The 19,017-nt window shown below is 35.5% G+C and overlaps 1 protein-coding gene across 7 annotated transcripts in view; it reads left to right on the top strand.

Annotated features, from left to right (window-relative positions):
* The window catches only part of RTTN (rotatin), a 116,288-nt gene that overhangs the window by 42,815 nt on the left and 54,456 nt on the right, over positions 1-19,017 (top strand). For all 7 annotated transcript variants that reach the window (XM_031441756.2, XM_031441758.2, XM_010998967.3 and 4 more), the window contains 7 exons: positions 1,263-1,359; positions 1,966-2,034; positions 2,633-2,821; positions 3,448-3,687; positions 4,901-5,045; positions 10,954-11,108; positions 13,107-13,326. In XM_031441756.2, the coding sequence (XP_031297616.2) occupies positions 1,263-1,359; positions 1,966-2,034; positions 2,633-2,821; positions 3,448-3,687; positions 4,901-5,045; positions 10,954-11,108; positions 13,107-13,326 (1,115 nt within the window). The remainder of the gene's footprint in view (positions 1-1,262; positions 1,360-1,965; positions 2,035-2,632; positions 2,822-3,447; positions 3,688-4,900; positions 5,046-10,953; positions 11,109-13,106; positions 13,327-19,017) is intronic.

Genomic DNA, 19,017 nt, shown 5'->3' with positions numbered 1-19,017 from the left:
TTTCCCCCCTCTTCTTTTCTGACTGTTCTCAGTAGAGAGCTTGTAACATTTTGTGCTAATTTCTTTCCTGGAAGTTTGTACCACTGCTTTTAAATATTCTGCTCTCAGAGGAGGGCCTTCTCCATTCCAGGTTCAAAATTCCAAGTATGCTGTTGTATTTTATCCTAATATGTTTGTACATTTGTTTAAAAAATTTTTTAGATCTTTAATCTATCTAGAATTGATTTTGGTATAAAGTATAAGGTAAGGATCTTAATCTACTTTTTCCATATTGTAGGCAGTTGTACTGCACTAATTTCTTATGTATTTGGAAACATTATAGCTCATTCTGTCTCCAGTGGTTTGAAATGTCTACTGTATCATAAATCCTTACCTGTATCTCTGTTTCTTTACATTTTAGCTCATTACTATTTTTAATCGTGCCAAATACGTAATGGTGTTTTCCTCTTCTTACAGTTAGGAAAATATCTTCTTTCAAAACTAACTTCTTATTGTGCTTCCCTGGGTTTGCTGACTCTGTATTAAGTTGTTATTCCTGTGTTACAGGTATAACCATCATACCTATTTAGTTAGAATTCGATAGGTTTTAGGCATTGGGAAACTGTAGCACTGGGACCATTACAGAGGTGGAAACTGAGGCTGAGTAATAGTAAGGGATTTGACCAGGCCGCTTAGCCAACTAGTAGGTGGTGAAGCCAGCATCATGTCTATGAGTTCAGAGCACTTTCCTTTTCCATTATCTTGTTGTAATAAACAGGACACACAAACCAAAACAACAGCAGTACAAACATAACGTTTTACAGTCACATCCAAGTTCTGTGATTATATGTTTATAGGAAAGGGCAGAAATGATGAAACAGGGAGATCTTTCAATGATCTTTCATTTAACTGGGGTTAAATGACTTGGCCCAACCTTCCTAGAAGCTGGATCAGCTTGTTTCTCTGAGCGACTGAAACTAGACAGTATCCAGTGAGGGGATGTGCAAGTGTGAGCTCTGGGCCGAGAGTGTCTGTGTCCGCTAGGGTTCCTAGGCTCCACCCCAGAACTTCCAGGCCGGAAACTGTTTTAACAAGCCCTCCGGGGGTGCGTGTGGATTTGAAGTTTCGAGAGCCACTGTTTTAGTGACATCAGTTTATCTGGGTTAACACGTTTTTCAGAGAATGGCATCTCTTCTCTTTGAGTTAAGATATTTAAAATTTTAAGTTTATTCTTTCTAGAGGTAAAAATATTTCATAGAGTAATGCTTCTCTTTATTTCTCAGTTTCCTTGATATTTCATGAAGATTGTACTGTCGTGACTGAAGTTGGAGCATTATTTTGTCTTCTGTTATTTGATGAAGTATCAAGAATGGATATGTGGTGAGTTATAAGAGTTTTTACTCTTAATTGTCTGATTTTTATACCAATGCATGGAAGTTTCTGACTTAGGAGCTTATGCTTTCCATGGTAGCTGGACATAGTATGATTTTGGGTTTGAGTAAGCAGTATTAAATAGTATACTGGCTCAAAAAGTCACCCTAAACTTTTATTTTTGAACATTACTAAGAATAATATACTGCAGTAGTTTTTATCATCGATGTATTTTTTAGTACATAGTTTCAACTTTGTATGTTTTTTCCTTCATATTTAATTTAAAAAACCTTTGGGGAGATGTTTAGGATGGTCATACCTGATTACCACTGACCTGGAGCAGAGTCCGTGGGAGAGAGACGGCCGCCCCGTGCCAGTACCGTGCCCGTGTCAGACGAATCATTTGTTGTGTGGACTTGCTAAAGAAGAGTGTAATTTGCTCTTCATAAGCACATCCAGGTAGTAGCACCGCGTTAGAACTATACTGACTGGTAGGACCACGTGCACCTCTTGGTGTGAGCTTCAGTCCAGGAAGTGAAGCCGGTTGTGTGTGTGAGACAGCACAATGGCCTACTCGGTTGTTTCTTTCCTTTTTGTGTTTCTCTCGTGAAATAGGTCTGATAGTCCTTCTAGTAAACCTTCGTCACCGTCAATCTTCAGTTTGCCTGTTTCAGTTTTCAGAAGGTAAAGAATCTACTTCCTTGATTTTCTGAAAGGCGCTGCTATGGAAAGGGGAATCACAGTCTGTAATTTGCTGTAGTTTTTATCTAGTATTTCGTTACATGATGCAGTGCTTTAACGTTTCCTTCACAGTGGTGCTTCTGAGAGTTCAGTAAGTACAGGTCTCTTTCACCAAGGTTTTATTTTGATATTGTCAAGTCTCTAGAAAACTTGAAAAACTATTCGGTGAACCCTTGTATTCCTTTCAGCCTAGACTTAGGGTCTGTCAATGTATTTAGTTATTTTTATGTAATCTTTTCCCCCCAGCCTATTTAAAGAACAAGTTTCAGACATAGTTTGACGTCCGTCTAAATGATTCCAGCATGTACTTCCTTAAATTAAGGATATTACCTTACATAACCACTGTGCCATGAATGGTCACATCTAAGAAAATTAAAGATAATTCTGTAACATGATCCATATTCTCCAGTTATACCCAAAATATCTTTTATGGACTTTGAGAAATATGGAAGCCTAGAACTAGCCCTCATTTGTGGCTCATCCTTTTGAGTGGCATTCGAGAACTTAAAAGTCTGTAATTATTTTTATACATTTTCCTTAGGTATCATCTGCCAGTACATGCGCTTGGCCACCATGCTGTGAGTCCTTACTCCATGGTTTTGCCGCTGTCTGCTGATTGTTTGGCCCTGAAGCCAGTCTCAGATATGCTGAGAATGGCTTGGAACCTATCATGGTATCATGGGAGTGATAATCTGCTGAAGCAAATGAACTCTGAAACCAAAATCCACGAGTAAGCTGTTCGTGTAGTAGCAAAGTATTCACATTTAACTCATTATAATTATCTTTCCTTTAAGTCAAGTAGGTTTTTTTTTACTTATTATCTTCTGATTCTGCTTTTTCACTGAAGATTATAATTTTTACTTTGTTTTGAAGATTACATGTGTTAATTACTTTTTAAAAATTATCACACAAGGAAATTTAAATTAAAAAAGCATTGTGCTCTTTGCTGTTTTAGAGATTATATAGAGTGTGCTTTGTTAAGATGTAATTCACTAGGAAAAGTGCTCTGGATTAGAGTAAAATCTCAGTAGATATGTGTATGAATTTTGTTACCATTATTGTGATGATGATGGTTTTTAAATATCTTAATGTTCTAATCTGTCAGTGCTTTCTTATTTGGATGAAAATTATATTTCTTCAAGCCAGAAAATGTCAATATAAACACACTAGCATCCTCATGCCAATGTAAAACCCTAATATTGACAGAAACACATCAGATTTTCTTTTGGCTGTGAGTCACCCTTTAATTAAAAGGAAACAAAGATAAAACAATTTGGGGGAAACAGTTTAAAGTAAAAATAAATGTGAGCTTTTATTTAAATGGCTTTATGTTTCTCTTTTTTTCTTCTTGTTTAGATTTTTAGATACACTGAAGTTATCCACCGAGGACACCCTTACTCTGAGGATGACACACACAGCTAGTGGACTGAAGGACTGTCTCCACTCCATCGTCCAGGCTGCCGCCCACAGGGAGGCAAGGGCTGCTGTCACAAGGATGAGTTTTTATCTTCTGAATGACAGGTTGTCTTTCAAGGATGGCACTGGCCCATGTGGGATTACCCTGAAGTCCTTGTCTTGGCACACCACACTGAACAGGTCAGTGCAAGCTCACAGCTGCCAGCTTCAAAGACCTGGACTGAATTGTGTTGGGTTTGTCTCCACACCTCTGAGCACAAGAGCATGTGTTCTTACTGTTGCTGTCATGAGAGAAATATTTTTTTTAAGAGAGGAAAGCTTCAAGATTTTTATTATCTGTAATACATATCTAATAACAGCAAAAGAGAAAAATTTTAATGTAATTACTGCATTTTGAAATGATTTAAAAATTATGATTTTAATAAATACTATAATAATTATATTTTATATCCTATCATGGGAAATTTCATTTTGTTAGCTCACGAAAGTAAATGGTTAGGGTAAGACGTGGGCAAACAAACGGAATGTTTACTCCTGTCCATGTTTTGAAGGAGCTGAGACATCAGTGATTCGAGTAAAGGTTTATAACCTGCTTCTGGCTCTTTCTTTTGCTCTTAAGTAATTTATCTCATTTTTCTTTTTACTCTGAGTTTCATGAAGTTGACTGCCCCGTGGACGTCCTTTAGTGAACGCGTTTCACTGGTGGCAGATGGCTGCATTTGAAACAAGAAAGACTGAGAAGCAGCCACTGCCAGCAGCTTTACATTTAAGTCTTCCTGGGACTGCAGTATAAGATGTGTCACTTTCTTTTAAACAGGAAGTGTGCAGTTTTCAAAATGCAAGGTTATATGAGTGTTTAAAATGTGAGTTTTTATTTAGTGTAGTTCTCACAGTTTGGGTACCTAATTCGCCTTTTCCAGTGGTGTGCTGGAGCCAACTCTTACAGCCTTGTCTGAGAGGTGATGGTACAGTTATCTGGATTTCTGCAAGTTAGTTGTTTAAAACAACCATTCTCAAAAATTGAATTACATAAACTTACAATTAAATAAATTATATGAAAAATAAAGACAATAATTATGCAAAATTATCACTCCCTAGTTACTTTACAACCTTCTTACTATTACCTGTTGTTCTCTTGAAGTCATTTGTTTTGATTCTGTCTGTGTTATGGAGATGCTGTATCATGGTGTGCTGCCACGCCTCTCTGCACAACTGTGTGTTAGGTTGGTGGCTTGCAGTCAGCCATGACAGTCTTTACAGCAAACATAGCAAATCAGCACCCCACTCCTCCTGTCCAAGCCAGCCTTTGCTAGTTTTGCCCTCGTTGTTAAATATTTATCAGCACGCCACTTGAAAGAATTAGAAACCATGATTATTGTCTTCTTTATTGTAGGTTTTTACAAGTGCTTCCTGCTTGCACTGAAGATGAGAAACTTCTGATAGATATCATACATTTTTTAAATAAGTTATTGAAGGAACAAAGGAAATCTGTATCCACAGAACTTCTAAACTGGCTGCTAGAATTACTTCTGAGACATGTAAGTGTTGTTAAGGAATTTGAATTTTAGATTTGACAAATGATATATTTATAAAAATCATTAATAATGTATACAGAGATACGGGAAAGTACGGTTTTTATATAGCAAAGCGGTCCTTGCGTTGTAATGGATGGCTTACGGCAACACACCTTCCTGACGGGATTGTGACTGGATTTAGGTGAAAAGTCTACGGAATGAATGGGACCTTCAGTCTTGGTGTTTAACAAAACCTGTTCCACATGTGAGCTTTCTGCTGCAAATGTACTTTCAAGTGAGGATCTTGGAGTCGAGGAATGTGGAGAGGCAGCGAGCCAAGCCAGATGGAGGCGGTAAGGGGTGTAGTGAGATGAGGTTGGAAAGAATGAGTCAAGCTGTGCTCCGGCTTTAATGTGAGTTTACTGTAGGGTTTACCCTTCCAACCCCTCTACTCTCTGCTTTCTGTAGCCTGCTGTGTTCTAAGAAACCTACCAAGAACCCAGGAAGCTAGCTTGCTCTTTATTGTTGGTCTGTGTTATTTTTTTGGCAAATACTATATGGATATACTTAACCTAGCAAAGATAAACCTTTTGACGAACAATCATAAAAAAAATTCATTGAAGTTAGAAAAAAGGGCCTAAACTGAAACAGAAGATAGACTGTTTGACGTGACAAATATGTTTCATATGTTAATACATTTAAAGACATGATTTGCTGTAAAAATGCAAGGTGCTAATATAATGTAAATTAGAAATTCTAATTGAGATTACTTTTTAAAGTATTTATATATTTAACAATACATATATGAATGTATGTATGTAAAGCTTGTTGAGATGTTTATTTTTTTCTGACTTATTGTAGATGGGTGAAAATCAGGATGGTTTTGTTCAGTTGCATACCCAGCATCTACCATAGTGTCTTGCACACAATGAGCTTTCCGTAAACATTTATTAACTGTGATGTTAAGGAAGCTATGTAGTTAATTGCAATAAACACACATAACCATAATTCCGTAACATATTAAAATACAGCAGAAATGGAGACTATGGATCATATTACATATGCAAGTATACTTAGGGACTAAATTCCTAGAACTTTGATTGCTGAGTCCATTACAGATTGCAAAGATACATATAGATATGTGTTTGTATTTTTTTTTAATAGGTAACTATTATTTTGAGTGAAATGAGGATCTTTTCACATTTGGGGCTTTTTTGCCTCCTTTTCTGCAAACTGTCCCTTGATGCCCTTGCCAGTTTTGTCCCGTCATTGGGCTTTCAGTCTTCTCACATGCGTGTTCTCTCTCTCTCCCCTCCTTTCTTTTTTTGATAACAGAGGAACCATTTATAAATTAGAGAGATTACATTGTAAACTGACCATAACTCAATAAAATAAAATAAAATAAAATAAAATAAAATAAAATAAAATAAAATAAAATAAAATAAAATAGAGATTAGCCCTTTGTTTTATGACTTGTAAATGCTTTCCTCTTGTCATTAGCCTTCTGACCTTACTTATAATATTTTGGACTTATTTTTCTATTTTATCTACCCCTTTATCTCCTAGCTTTTGTTAGTGATGTTTTTCTGCTTTTCCTCTTTTATAGTACTTAAATTGTATTTCATGATCGTAATTTCCACATTTAGTTGGTGTGTGTGTATGTGTGTGTGTGTGTGTGAAAAACCTTGCTTAAATTATCATAGCAGATTTTTTCTTAATAAAATTTATTTTTTTATTTTTCCTTAATAAAAATTTTTTTTTTATTTTTCTCTGGCCATTTTCACTTCTTTCAGGTTAACTTTATTTTCATTTTGTGAAACTTATGACAGAACATTTGTCCAGTGGGAGGACATTTATATGTGGATTTTATTGGCTTCTGTACGTATGGCAAGAAATATCTTAAGCATATTTAAAGAGACATGATAAACTGAGAAAAATATTTATAACGCAAATGAGAGACAACATACTAATTTCCTTAAATTACAATATTTGAATCTTTAATAAGATGATTGGACTCCCAGAGTACATAGACCTCTTGTTCAATAAAGTTTACTTGTCTGTTACTTTCCCAAGGATGATTTCAAAGTACCATATCTACTTCAATTTTCTCTTATCTATTAATTATTAAAAAAATTAAAGAAGCATTTGGAGGCATTTTTTGCTGAATATTTTTAATAAAGCAAACAGGAAAATCTATTGTCATAGTTCTTTCAGCTTTTAGGCATGCTTCAATATGTTAGAGATTAGATATTAAAATATTGTTAAAATAATCTATGAAGCTTTTCCTCTGAATAAGTTTTTTGGTACATTAATTTTTGATCTATAAATTTTTTAACCTCATAATCTTTTTACTCATTTAAAAAAAAGAATAACCACTAAAACAATCTTTGTTTTTGGTTAAAGTTCTTACACTCTGAGAGTTACGGTTGCTCATAGGGGGCTTTAGGTTTTGAATCTTTTCTTGAATATCTGTGCAATAGTGGAGTGTTTGCATATAAGACTCTAAGTAGTATATAGCAACAGAAAAATCACTGCATATTAAACTATACTTACCTAAATTGTCTAGCTATAACTAGATAGTTAAAAGCTTATTTAAATGACTATGAATTTTGTAGTATGTCTTGAGTGCTGATGTATATTGCATAATTTATTCATAGTTTTGAAATTAAAAAGGAAATGTCTCCAGGACTCTAGGTGGTTGATTATACTGTGATTTCAATGCAGTTTTAGAAAAGGATTTTTGGTATAAATAAATTTATCTATTTGACTTTGTATGGTATCAAGGCTGTCTCTGGAAAGCTTTTACTTTGTCTCCTCCTATATTACCATCACTAGTGTTATAAGTAATAATACTTTTAAGGGTGAGCAAAGTGGACTTAAGCGTCCACTATCAGGAGAGTTTACTCTCTAAATATCATGCTACAAGGATTAAATTAGTAAGTGTTATGTAAAGACCAATATTCAGAATATAGGAAGCCTGCAAATAGAAAGTCAAAAAGTGTCTTTTAAAGTTTATCATCTGAAGTGGGTAAAATAAGTGAGAAATGGTTTAAGAAGTTCAGTAAAATAGCATTTCCAGAGGAATTGTTTCGGGTGTATGGACATAACATAAAGATATGCAGAAGCTATGGTGGCAAGAACAAAATTAGGCAGAAATGAATCCCTGGTCAAGCAGAAGGATGCTTACAGGATATGTACAGAAAAATCAGCTAACTTACTGAGGGAAGATTTGGGAACTTTTTCTTGTGAAAATTTTGTTTACATCTTTTATCAAAACATTCATTTATTATAAACATTTTATGTACTTAAGGAATTTTTTGTGCCACTACGTTATATTTTAATATATTGATATTTTGTTAATATGTAAAATAACCTGAAAGTGCTGAATTTGAATACATTTCTCTTCAGAATGAGTTTTTGATGAAAGTTCATAAAAATGGGGCCATAATATTTTGTGGGGGAGGCTGTTCAGAACTACACGGTGCATGTCTGTCTGTTGACGGACATTCACAGGCCCCTGTGCACTCAGAGTCCATGGAAGGCATTGTACACCTTACTGTTGTAGGTTTTTGATGGGTGGAAAATTGGATAAGATGCGTGATAACTGTGTGGGTAAAGTGAATGAGCCGTCACCGCAGAAACCATTGCTCTTTGGAGATCAGTACTGACGAAGTAATGACCCACGTAGTTGACGTACAATTAGGATTGAATACTAATGTCCAAAGACAAAACCTGCAGTAATAATTAAGTACTTGAGATCAGCAGGTATCCGTAGAGGCATCTGTCCTACTCTCTCTTGTCCTTAGGGAATGGTGATATGTCACATGTGTTAGAAGGGATGTTGCTGGGGTTCAGTGAATCTTAATGTTAACATGTAAGTCCAAGGTATGTCATAAAGGGGAAAAGTCTGCAATTTATAAGCGGAAATAAGTTATTAATAGAGTTTCTTTGGAAGAATCCTAGTTTTTAGGTACGTACATACTGTATCAGTATATTAATCTACTTAATTTTTTATCTGTTTATCAGAATTAATAATTCCTGATGGTAAAATTATGTTTTACCAAGATGAGGTTTGCATTAAAAACAGCTTGCTCGTTTTGTCAGCTTTTATGGGAATTGGAGGCATTGTGGGTGGAAGTCAGTCTTTGGTTATTTGGGGCTAAGAATACTATAGAATATTATTTCTATGATTTTATTAAATGTGTATCTTGATTGTTTTATTCATGAACCTTAGAACTTGTTACGTTTTATGTAATTTTACTTGATTGAAATGAGGCACTTCTTGTTTAAGATGAAAGGAGGAGCTGGGGGAGAAAATGCTGCGTAGGTGTGAAAGATAGTGGAGTAAGTTAAAGGCAAAACATCTCTCCTCAGTGCTTTTCAGAAGCTCTCAGTTAGATTATTTATGATTGTGTGTACCTGATTGAAATATACTCTACATACTATGTAATATAAACAACTTGGAATTTTCTTCCCACTTAAAAATTTTCTTATCCTTAAAGAGAATGCAGTTATCTTTGAATTGAGTTCTTTAGGTGAAGAATTTCATGACAGTAGTAATTACAGTTTGATTTTTATCCTTTTTGTTTGTGTTATTATTTTTTATCTTTTATTTATTATTGTATTATTTTATTTGGGGGGAAGTAATTAGGTTTATTTATTTCTAGAGGAGGTACTGGGGATTGAACCCAGGACCTCATGCGCGCTAAGCATGCACTCTACCACTCGAGCTATACCCTCCCCCGTTTGTTTGTGTTAATGTGCACTGTTGATGTGACATACTACTGGGGATGGAACGTTAACTAGCTTTGAAGTAAGACCGTTCTGAGGTTGAAGACTTGCTCTACTCATTTGTATGACTTTGGACGACTTACTTACCCTCTTTATGAACCCGTGTTTGCCCATCTGTAGAATATGAAAATGCAGAGTCTCCTAGTTTAACCCCAAAGTTAAATGAAATCTTTTCTTTTTTTCTTAGCCCAGTGCCTGTGACATTATAGAGAATTAATAAATATTCCATCTATCTTTAATGCTGTTGGTTAATGTAAAATTTTCTACTCTTCCAGTATTATTAGAAATAATCTGTTATATTTCTTTAGCTACATTTTTTAAGGTAGAAAACAGGATAAAAATTAAGTAGTATTAGTTTTATTTGTCTATCAGCCTATCGAATTGCCAAGATTACAATAGTAATAATGCTCAACATCAACTTGGATGCTGTGGGCCTTCCCACACTGTGTTTAGTCACATGTATTGGTACACTTTTTGCAGGGACAATTTGTACATGTACTTTGAAAGCATTGAAACTATTATAATGTTTTGATTTAGTAATGTCATTGCTTTGAATTCATACATAGGATATAATCAGAGTTGAGCACAGTGCTGCAGCTCAGGGAATTTAGAAATCACTGATTATCCAGTAGTTGGGGTAAATCCTTATGGTTGAATAACAATCAGATACTAAAATAATGTTTTTGAAGAAATAGTGATGATAACATTAAGTAAAAAAATGGTCACAGTAGTGGATTTTTCCAGTTTTGTTAAAAATACAGAATTATAATTCTGTTTGTAGTCACAGACACACACACACACACACACACACACACACACACACAAAGAATATGTGCCAGTACAGTAATAACAGCTCTCTCTGGGAAGTGTGATCCTGGGCAGTTTCTGTTTTTCTCTTTGTGTTTCTCTCTATTTTCCTCCATTTTCTATAATGGATATGCTTTCCTTTTGTTGCGCTAACATTGGAAGCACCTTTTGAGTTTAGAATACCTCCACCAGTGCAGGGGAGACCCACACCTCCTAGTGAGGTGATGCACCTCTTAGTTACTCCAGGACATGATTAGCAACAAAAACCTTTATGGGAAACAGCATATGGCTCAATTAGAGAGTAAATCCATGTTTTACAAATTTCATTTTTTAGAGTCCAAACCCACTGTTTGACCTGCTGGTTCTGACGGAGTCGCAGTCGCGAGAGGAAGCGGATACCATCCGCACCGCTGTCCGGCAGCAGCTCCAGAAAGAGCTGATGGCTCTTTTCAATACCTTGCTGCTCAGTTTCGGGGAAGTTGCTGACAGGTACCGTCTGTATCATCAGAGGTTTGGGGACATTTGTACCGAATCTAGTTTTCTTTTGATTTCCAAAGAGTCTTACTTTCTACTTGTTTCAAATTAAAAGGAGGAAGGACTTCAGTAAAAATCAGTTGTGGTCTGTTTGTTTTTGCGTCAGTGGAATTTCTGATGTAGCCTGATTGTAATTTCACACACACACACACACACACACACACACACACACACACACACACACACAGTATTTTGTTGTCTCTAGGTTTTAGTTCTTGGTTCTCTCTCTTAATTTTCTATATATTTACCTAAGCAGTCATACCCATTTCTGTGACTTTACAACTGTTTTTGCTTTGATGATTTTCAAATGTATATCAGGAAATCTGACTTAAAATTTTTTTTAATTAGATGAAATTCACAAATTAGATAAATTTTAGCCATTGTAAAGTGTACAATTGAGTGGATTTTGGTATATTTACAATATATAGGTTGTGCCACTATTACTACTTAATTCCAAACATCTTCATTGCCCCAAAGAGAAACTTTGTATCCATTAAGCAGTCCCTCCCCATTCAGCCCTTACTCAAGCCCCTGGCAGCCACTAATGTTTCTGTTTCTATGAATTTGCATATTCTGGACACTTTATATAAATGGAATCAAACAATATGTGACCTTTCGTGTCTGGCTTCGTTCATTTAACATCATGTTTTCAAGGTCCATCCATGCTGTAGCAGATATCAGTGGAGACTACAGAAAAGAACTTAATACAAATTATATACACGAGAAATACAATTCCTAAAGCAAAGAATTCATTGCATGGGCTTAACAGCAGACTAGACACTGTTGAAGAGAGGATTAGTCAATTCAGACTACAAGTCAGTAGGAGTTTCACTGGAGAGGGATGCCTTGGAACCTCTAAGGCGCTGAGAATGTTTTGTACATTGTTATGCCTGATGGTTACATGATGATACATGTGTGTGAACCACCCCGTGGTGTGTACCTAAGATTTGTGAATTTTGCTGTGTGCAGTTATTCATGCCTCAGTAAAGTGCTGAAGACAAGAACAAAGCCAGTCCAAGGACAGCAGAGTCTGGGCAGCTGGACCTGGAATGTATATAAGAATTTCCCGGTGGGAATTTCCTTGTACAAATATTAACATCAGGAGCTCAGGAATCTACATAGTAAACCAGCACCACAGGTGGTCCTTGGACTGGACTTTGAGAAATGGTGGTCTCACTGTTCTCTGTGTGAATTTTGATGTTAAGGAGACGAGTGTGGAGACACTTCCTTTTATGAGTAGGTCAAGGGCAGATTAGGAAATTAACATCTTTAGAAATCATATACTTATATCCCTACACCTCTGTGATGGAATAGGTAATAATACCGTTAATAGTGTCAGTTTTGGAATCTAAAGATGTGTAAAACTAAAGAAATTTCAGATTTTATTCAGTATGTTGTTATACAGTGATATTTTTCTTCCAGGAATTAGACCTTTGGATCCATGCTTGGCCACTTAATTTTAGGAATTTTGTTTTCTAATAGAAAATGTTCTCTTAATTGTTCTGTTTCTGATAGTTTTGTTTAAGTTATGTGTGAAAACGTATTAAAATCTGTTCCTTTTATTTTAGCTTTCTGAGGAAAAAAACAATACATTTTAGTCAATTAAAAATTCAATTTTTTACTGATACTGAATGATCTAAAGTATAGTTTTAATGTATGCATTTACTTTTCCATCCCAGCTTTGTTTCGTTACCGGGTGGCAATAGCAGTATCTGTTTATGCATTTCTCAGTGTAATTGTTGCTTGTCTTTCACACCACGTACTCTAGGTGGCACAGTAGTTGCATTAGCCTTGGAAAATCTTGTTTTGAGAGGAAATGTTTTCTGCCATTTCCACCAGATCACACATTTCTGATAGAGTAGGTTGTTAGTAACCTTCCGTCACCAATCAGAAAGCCCAGTGAGCCCAGTAGACTTGTTCTGTGGTTGATTTTCCTCTCCTTTATGCACGCAGGAAATGCCTGGAACTCTTTTACGTTTTCCAAACACAGCTGGCTCTGAAACTGCTCCAGTGCCTGAGAGTCACGGATGCGCCTCATTTCTATGGCCTGCCGTCCCTCGAGAGGACCTTACGAGGGATGGCCCACCTCACAGCATTTCCAGGATGGAGCTCACACTCTCCTCTTACAAAGCCCCTCGAGATCTGTGTGAAGTACTTGTCGGGTCTCCTCGAAGTAAGTAAAAATAACCAGCGACTGTAACAGCAATAACAAACTCGCCAATAATAGCTATTTACTGTTGTTGATCACTCAGGGTGTGCCAGGCACGACGTTAGGTGCACTGAATGTATTACTGTATTTAATGTAGATAATTACTCCGTTTTTGGCTCATCAGAATGAGTGTTCTCACAAGGATAAATGTACAAATGATATTTATTAGCAAATGTGCAAGTAGAATTACTTCTATGAATATACTTAATTGCTACAAAAGTAAGGCTTACTTTTAATCAAGCCCCTTCATTAGGGTAACTTTTTTGTATATATTGCTTAACACTTTTATTTGTGAAATAGAACACATATGTGGAAAATACAGAAAACATAAATATGTAGCTTATCAATTATCGCATAACGGACACCCAGGTAGCCAGCACCTAGGAGCTTTGCCATACCCCTTCCAGTCTCCTCCTCCCCTGAAAGGTAGTTGTTATTTTGGTTTTTATGGTAATCTCTTCTTTGCATAGTTTTGCCAGTTAACTATGTGTCCATATATACAATAATCCCTAATTCTTTCAATTTTGTTAAATGGAATTATATGTCTGGCTGCTTTCTTTCTAATGTTATGCTTGTAAGAGTTGCTCACTTTGTTTCCTGTAGGTGGAGTTAGTTTAACTTCATTGTTGTATAGTATTCTCTCTACTACAGTGTTGAAGGACATCTAGCTTCTCTTTTTCTTCCAGTTTAGAGCAGTTTTGGATACTGCTGCTATAAACATTCTTGTTCCGTGTTAAAAATTAGTGTATCTTTTAAAAAAATTTTTTTTCTAACTATTCTTGATATATGGAAATGTATTCCGTTTTTATATGTTAATCATGTACCCAGCGATCCTTGTTTCCAAACTCAGAGGAACAGCCTTTCATGTTTCATCTTTTAGAAGCTGTTTATGGCAGTTTTTTCAATTAATTAAAGAAAAGTGAGAATAAGGACCTTTTCTTCTAGTATTACTTTGCTAAGATTTTTAAAAATCTTAAATATAAACAAGTTTTTCTGAACCTTTTAAGATAATCTTTTTTTTTCTTCTGTATTCTATTAAGGTAGTGGATTATATTTGTTTATTTAAAAAGTGTTAAGCAACCTTACATTTCTGGAAAAGTTCTAACTCGTTTGTGATGGATTATTCTTTTTATATATAGACAGATTTAGTTTGTTAACACTTGGAATTATTCTACCTATTTTCATGGGGAAAATGTTTTTAGAATTATTCCATCTATCTTCTTTCTCATAAAACTTGTCAGGTTTTAATATCAAAAGAAGTCCATACTTACATGTATATAATTTTCTCTTTTTCTTTATATAACTGTCTCTTTTTTTCTTCCTTGGAATAGTTGATTTGAATTGGTATTATTTTTTTCCTCAAATGTTAATTAGAATTTGTTGGTAAAGCAATCTGGGACGGGAATTTTCTTTTGGGGAAGATTATAGATGAACTGAATTTTTAAAGTAGATCTGGAATGACTCAGGTTTCCTATTTTTTTGTGGTCAGTCTTAGTAAGCTGTGTTTCATTGGAATTTTATCTGAATTTTCAAATTCATTGCCCTAAAATTTTTCATCAGATCATCTTATTTTTTTAATATGTCAGATCTGTAGTGAGGTCCCATTTCATTCCAGACATTAATTACTCCTTCTCCTCAGTTTTCTACACTGGTCTTACTACTGGTTTGTGTGTTTCATTAGTCTTTTCAAAGAATGAACCTTTGTCTTTGTTGATCCCCTCTTTAATATTTTTCCCTTTTTTATTAATTTCTGTTTAAATTTATTTCCTTCATATTTTGGTATAATTCATGACTCTTTTTCTACTAAAATTTTTAAGTTAGAGAGTCTTCATTGATTTTTTTTTTCTCTTCTCAAAAAAATATTTTTAGTTCTAATTACCTTCTAAGCATGGCCTTAACTTTATTCTACGCATTCTGATCTGGCATGTCTTCGTCATCATTGAGTCCAATGTACTGTCAGAACGTACAGTGAGCATGACAAAGACGTGTTTCTGTAAGAGGACAGCTTCGCCGTGGTGCCCTGGCAGCCTCGGGTGTTTGCACATGGGCCACGTCGGCTGGGCTTAGCTGCGGCTGGTCTGAGCTTTGCCAGAGCTTCCTGTATGTAATCCTTCTGGAGCGCGAGAGACTTGTAAGCGTCATTCTCTTCACTCTCTCAGGAGGTCTGTCACTGGCCTGTTTTTGGCCTCCAGGCTTGCTGCCTCGCTGCCCTCGGGGTACGTACGGCAGCGGGCTGTGCAGGGTCTAGCTGCAGCCTGGCGTGGCCTCAGCGAGAGTGCTCTGTGCCGCCCCGCTGTTCGCTGGCCGCTTTGCTTCCCTGCCACCCTGTGAAAGGGACGCTGGGAGCTGACGCCTTTGCCTGCTTTTGCTTATGCTTTTTATGAAAGTAGTAAGCTGTCTGAGTCCAAAAATGACGCATCATCTCCTTGGTGACCGGATCTGTCTGCGTTGCTTGCCTTGAAGCCGGAGGTTGGCGTCTTTAACAGCATTAGGAATTGAGGAAAGGCTCCTGGAGGAGGCCGTGTAGAGAGAGGTTTTGGAAGATGAATAAACTGGTCGGAAGTGATGGGTGTCCTAGACGTGGAATGTGTTGACCAAATCATCTGTGACTTCCTATTCCTTCTCATGCTGCATGTTGCTACTTGCCCCGCGTCTCTGCCCACCACCCGATCATCCTTCAAAACAGAAACCTTTCAATCCAGATCTCCGTTTTCAAGTGCTTAAGGCTCTCTATAATCTTGCGTTTTGTGTCTTACCTCCATTTTATCTTTTTCCCACATCTCTTGAAGTTTCAGTTTTATTTGACTCTTCTCATTAAATAAAAAAAGCATAGTTAAAAAGTCTGTTTCTTTCACACAGTTCTTCTCTTTTTGGGTGGCAGTGTCTACACAGGGCTTTAGATCTCATATTCATTTACCTTCCTGTAGGAAGCCTTCACCTGTTCTTCCAGTCACCCAGCAAATATTATTTGACTGACTGGTCTCTTCTATAGGTTATGTGCCTACAGCAGTTCATATATGCCACTATTATGGTGCTTAATATTTTGTATTTTTATCTTGTTTTATGCTTTGATCTATTATACTGTAAGCTTGTAAGAATTATCTTTGGACCATTTCTACTATCCCACAGCTCCCCATTAGTCTAGCACAGTGATTTGTACATGGTGGACAAATAATAATTTAATTTATTTGTATCTTACATATGATTTTTAAATTAGAATAAAGTTTGAATAACATTGGAAGTGTGACGTAAATAAAAGTAAGTGATGTGTGTTTAATTTTTGTATTTTCATTATTAAATAATGCTTTAAGTGATGCTGGTGTATACAGCTGTAAGTCATGCTTCAGATGATCTCATCTAGGATTTGTTTCCAAAGTGCTTTTTTTTGTTTTTTAAAAAAGACTTCAAAATCCCAAATACAGTCAGCTGTACTATAAAATTTAATATAAATTTTAGTGAAGCCACTTTAATGAAATATTTTTTATCTTGTATAATTATAAATACTGAAAAAGGGCAGACTGCCAATATATTAATTATCTCATACTTCAAGGGGTCCATGATCAGAAATGTATGAATTTTTAGAACGCATATATTATCTAAAGACTTAAACCATAATGTTTTTTAAAAAGACAGCTCCTCCAGTGCATTTAAAATAATTCAGTCTACAAGTATCTAATTTATAGCATTATTTATAATGTGACTTATAAATGCTCCATTTATAAATCTTGTGGAATACATCTCCTCTATAAAGTGATGTTTATCTGTTTCAGACCAGGGATATGTGAGGACCTACTACAGCAGTAGTTGAAGTTAAGTGTTAGGTTGTTTCTGTTTAGAAACCATCAGAAGTACTTTTGTTTGTAAAATTGCTTTAAGAGAAGAGACATCAGATCACAGCTGTGTTTAAATACCTGAAATTAAAATGAGCTTTCTGTGTTATTGGAGAACAAAGGGGCTTAGTTTTAGGTAAGAAGTCGAGGCAAAATGACAATAATGTCATTCTAAGCTCAGTTGTCTTTGAGGTAATAAAAATCAGTTTATTAGCTAAGGAATCAATAAAAAGTATGATTCTTATTTTATACTACTTCACAGTTATGAAAACCTGATTAACAAATCTTGATTTGGTATAAACAGAGGAGTACATTTATGCTTCATACAACGTTTTGGGAAGAAAATCTTTTTATTTTTACATTAAATGACAGGAAAATAATATGGAAAATTCTGTCACTTTTGTTAGAAATTGTGACAGTCATATTTAATCTCACTTGGGTCCTTCTGCTTAGTTACTTAATTAGCTAACAGATTTTTTAATTTTACTACTGACTAAGTTGATCTTTCATATAAAAGTCATGTTTATGTGAATGCACACTGAATTGTCGGTCCAAGTGATTTGCTTCCTAGTTTCTCACTAATAAAAGCTGGGTCCTTTTCAGGTGGGAGCTGTAATTTATCATCAGATATTTTGTTTCTGCACAGTGAAATTTGAATTTGAGTATTTACTTTTTCTGATTGAGAAATGAGACTCAGACTAAGCGTGATTCATTATGATAGGTGAATAAACTATGATAATTAAGTCCTTAAAAATTATACATGAAGTATAATTCCAGGGACCTGACATAAAGTCGAGTTGAAAGGAGACAATATCCAGGTCCTTGGCTTGTCCCATGTGAGCTAGAACTGAAACCATGACAAAATAGCTGTCTCCAGTGACTTTAGGAAGATAGTAAGGACTTGATTATTCAGGTATCTTAACTTCTAAGACAGTCCCTTAAAGCTTTAAACTTTTAATTATGGAAAGTCTTAAACACATGCATATGCAGAAAGAACAGGAGAGCAGAGCCCACGGAGGTGTCACCTGCAGTTTTTAACCCCTGGCCAATCTTGTTTCATTTTCAGAAATACTATGCAATTATTTGGTTTGTGAAAATTCTAATTTAAGTCAAAATCTCTAAGTTATCTATGAATAAACTGTTTTCATTAAATAAGCCTAACATGATTCATATTTGTGCTGTCATTTTTTTTAAACTAATCTGCTTGCTGCATGAGCTGAAAAGAATCCAAACTAAAAACTAGTCTCTGTTATGAGACAAAATGGCTTACATTAAAGGATTCTGTGCTGAATTAAAGCACTCAGAGCCCTTGGGTGGATGAATTAAAATACTTTCTGCTACATTAGATAAGAAGCAGTTTTGATTGCTTTGACCCACAAGTTTTTCCTTCATAATATATTGGCATCTAAATATGGTTAACACTTTTTTGATCAAAATTTTGTGAATTATAAAATGATCTTTTGTCACTTTGAAATTTTTTGAGTTGAAAGCTATGAAGATCCTTGTTACTCAGTGTCAAGAAACACATATTGAACCCCTGTGTGGGGGACAGTCTAGATTTACACATAAGTGTTCTAAAAGAGTTTGTCACATGTTTTGAATGATTTTCTAAATCAAGTGGAAGGACTTTTCCTCAAATTGCTGCTGCCTAACCCCCCATGTGCTTTCTGATTCAGCTGCTCAGGTAAGGGTGTATCCCTTCAGATAAGAAACATCTCTTTTGTTGTTACTGATGGAGATTTGTTATGTGGGAGAGAAAAAGTTGACAGTCAATGATTTAAATAATAAATACATACTTACACATGGAATAGAAATCTAAGATCGC

This window comes from Camelus dromedarius, chromosome 28 (genome assembly GCF_036321535.1).
Source record: "Camelus dromedarius isolate mCamDro1 chromosome 28, mCamDro1.pat, whole genome shotgun sequence".
In the NCBI taxonomy this organism is placed as follows: Eukaryota; Metazoa; Chordata; class Mammalia; order Artiodactyla; family Camelidae; genus Camelus; species Camelus dromedarius.
The sequence above is the reverse complement of the archived record's forward strand: the minus strand, read 5'-3'. Positions and strand labels throughout refer to the sequence as shown.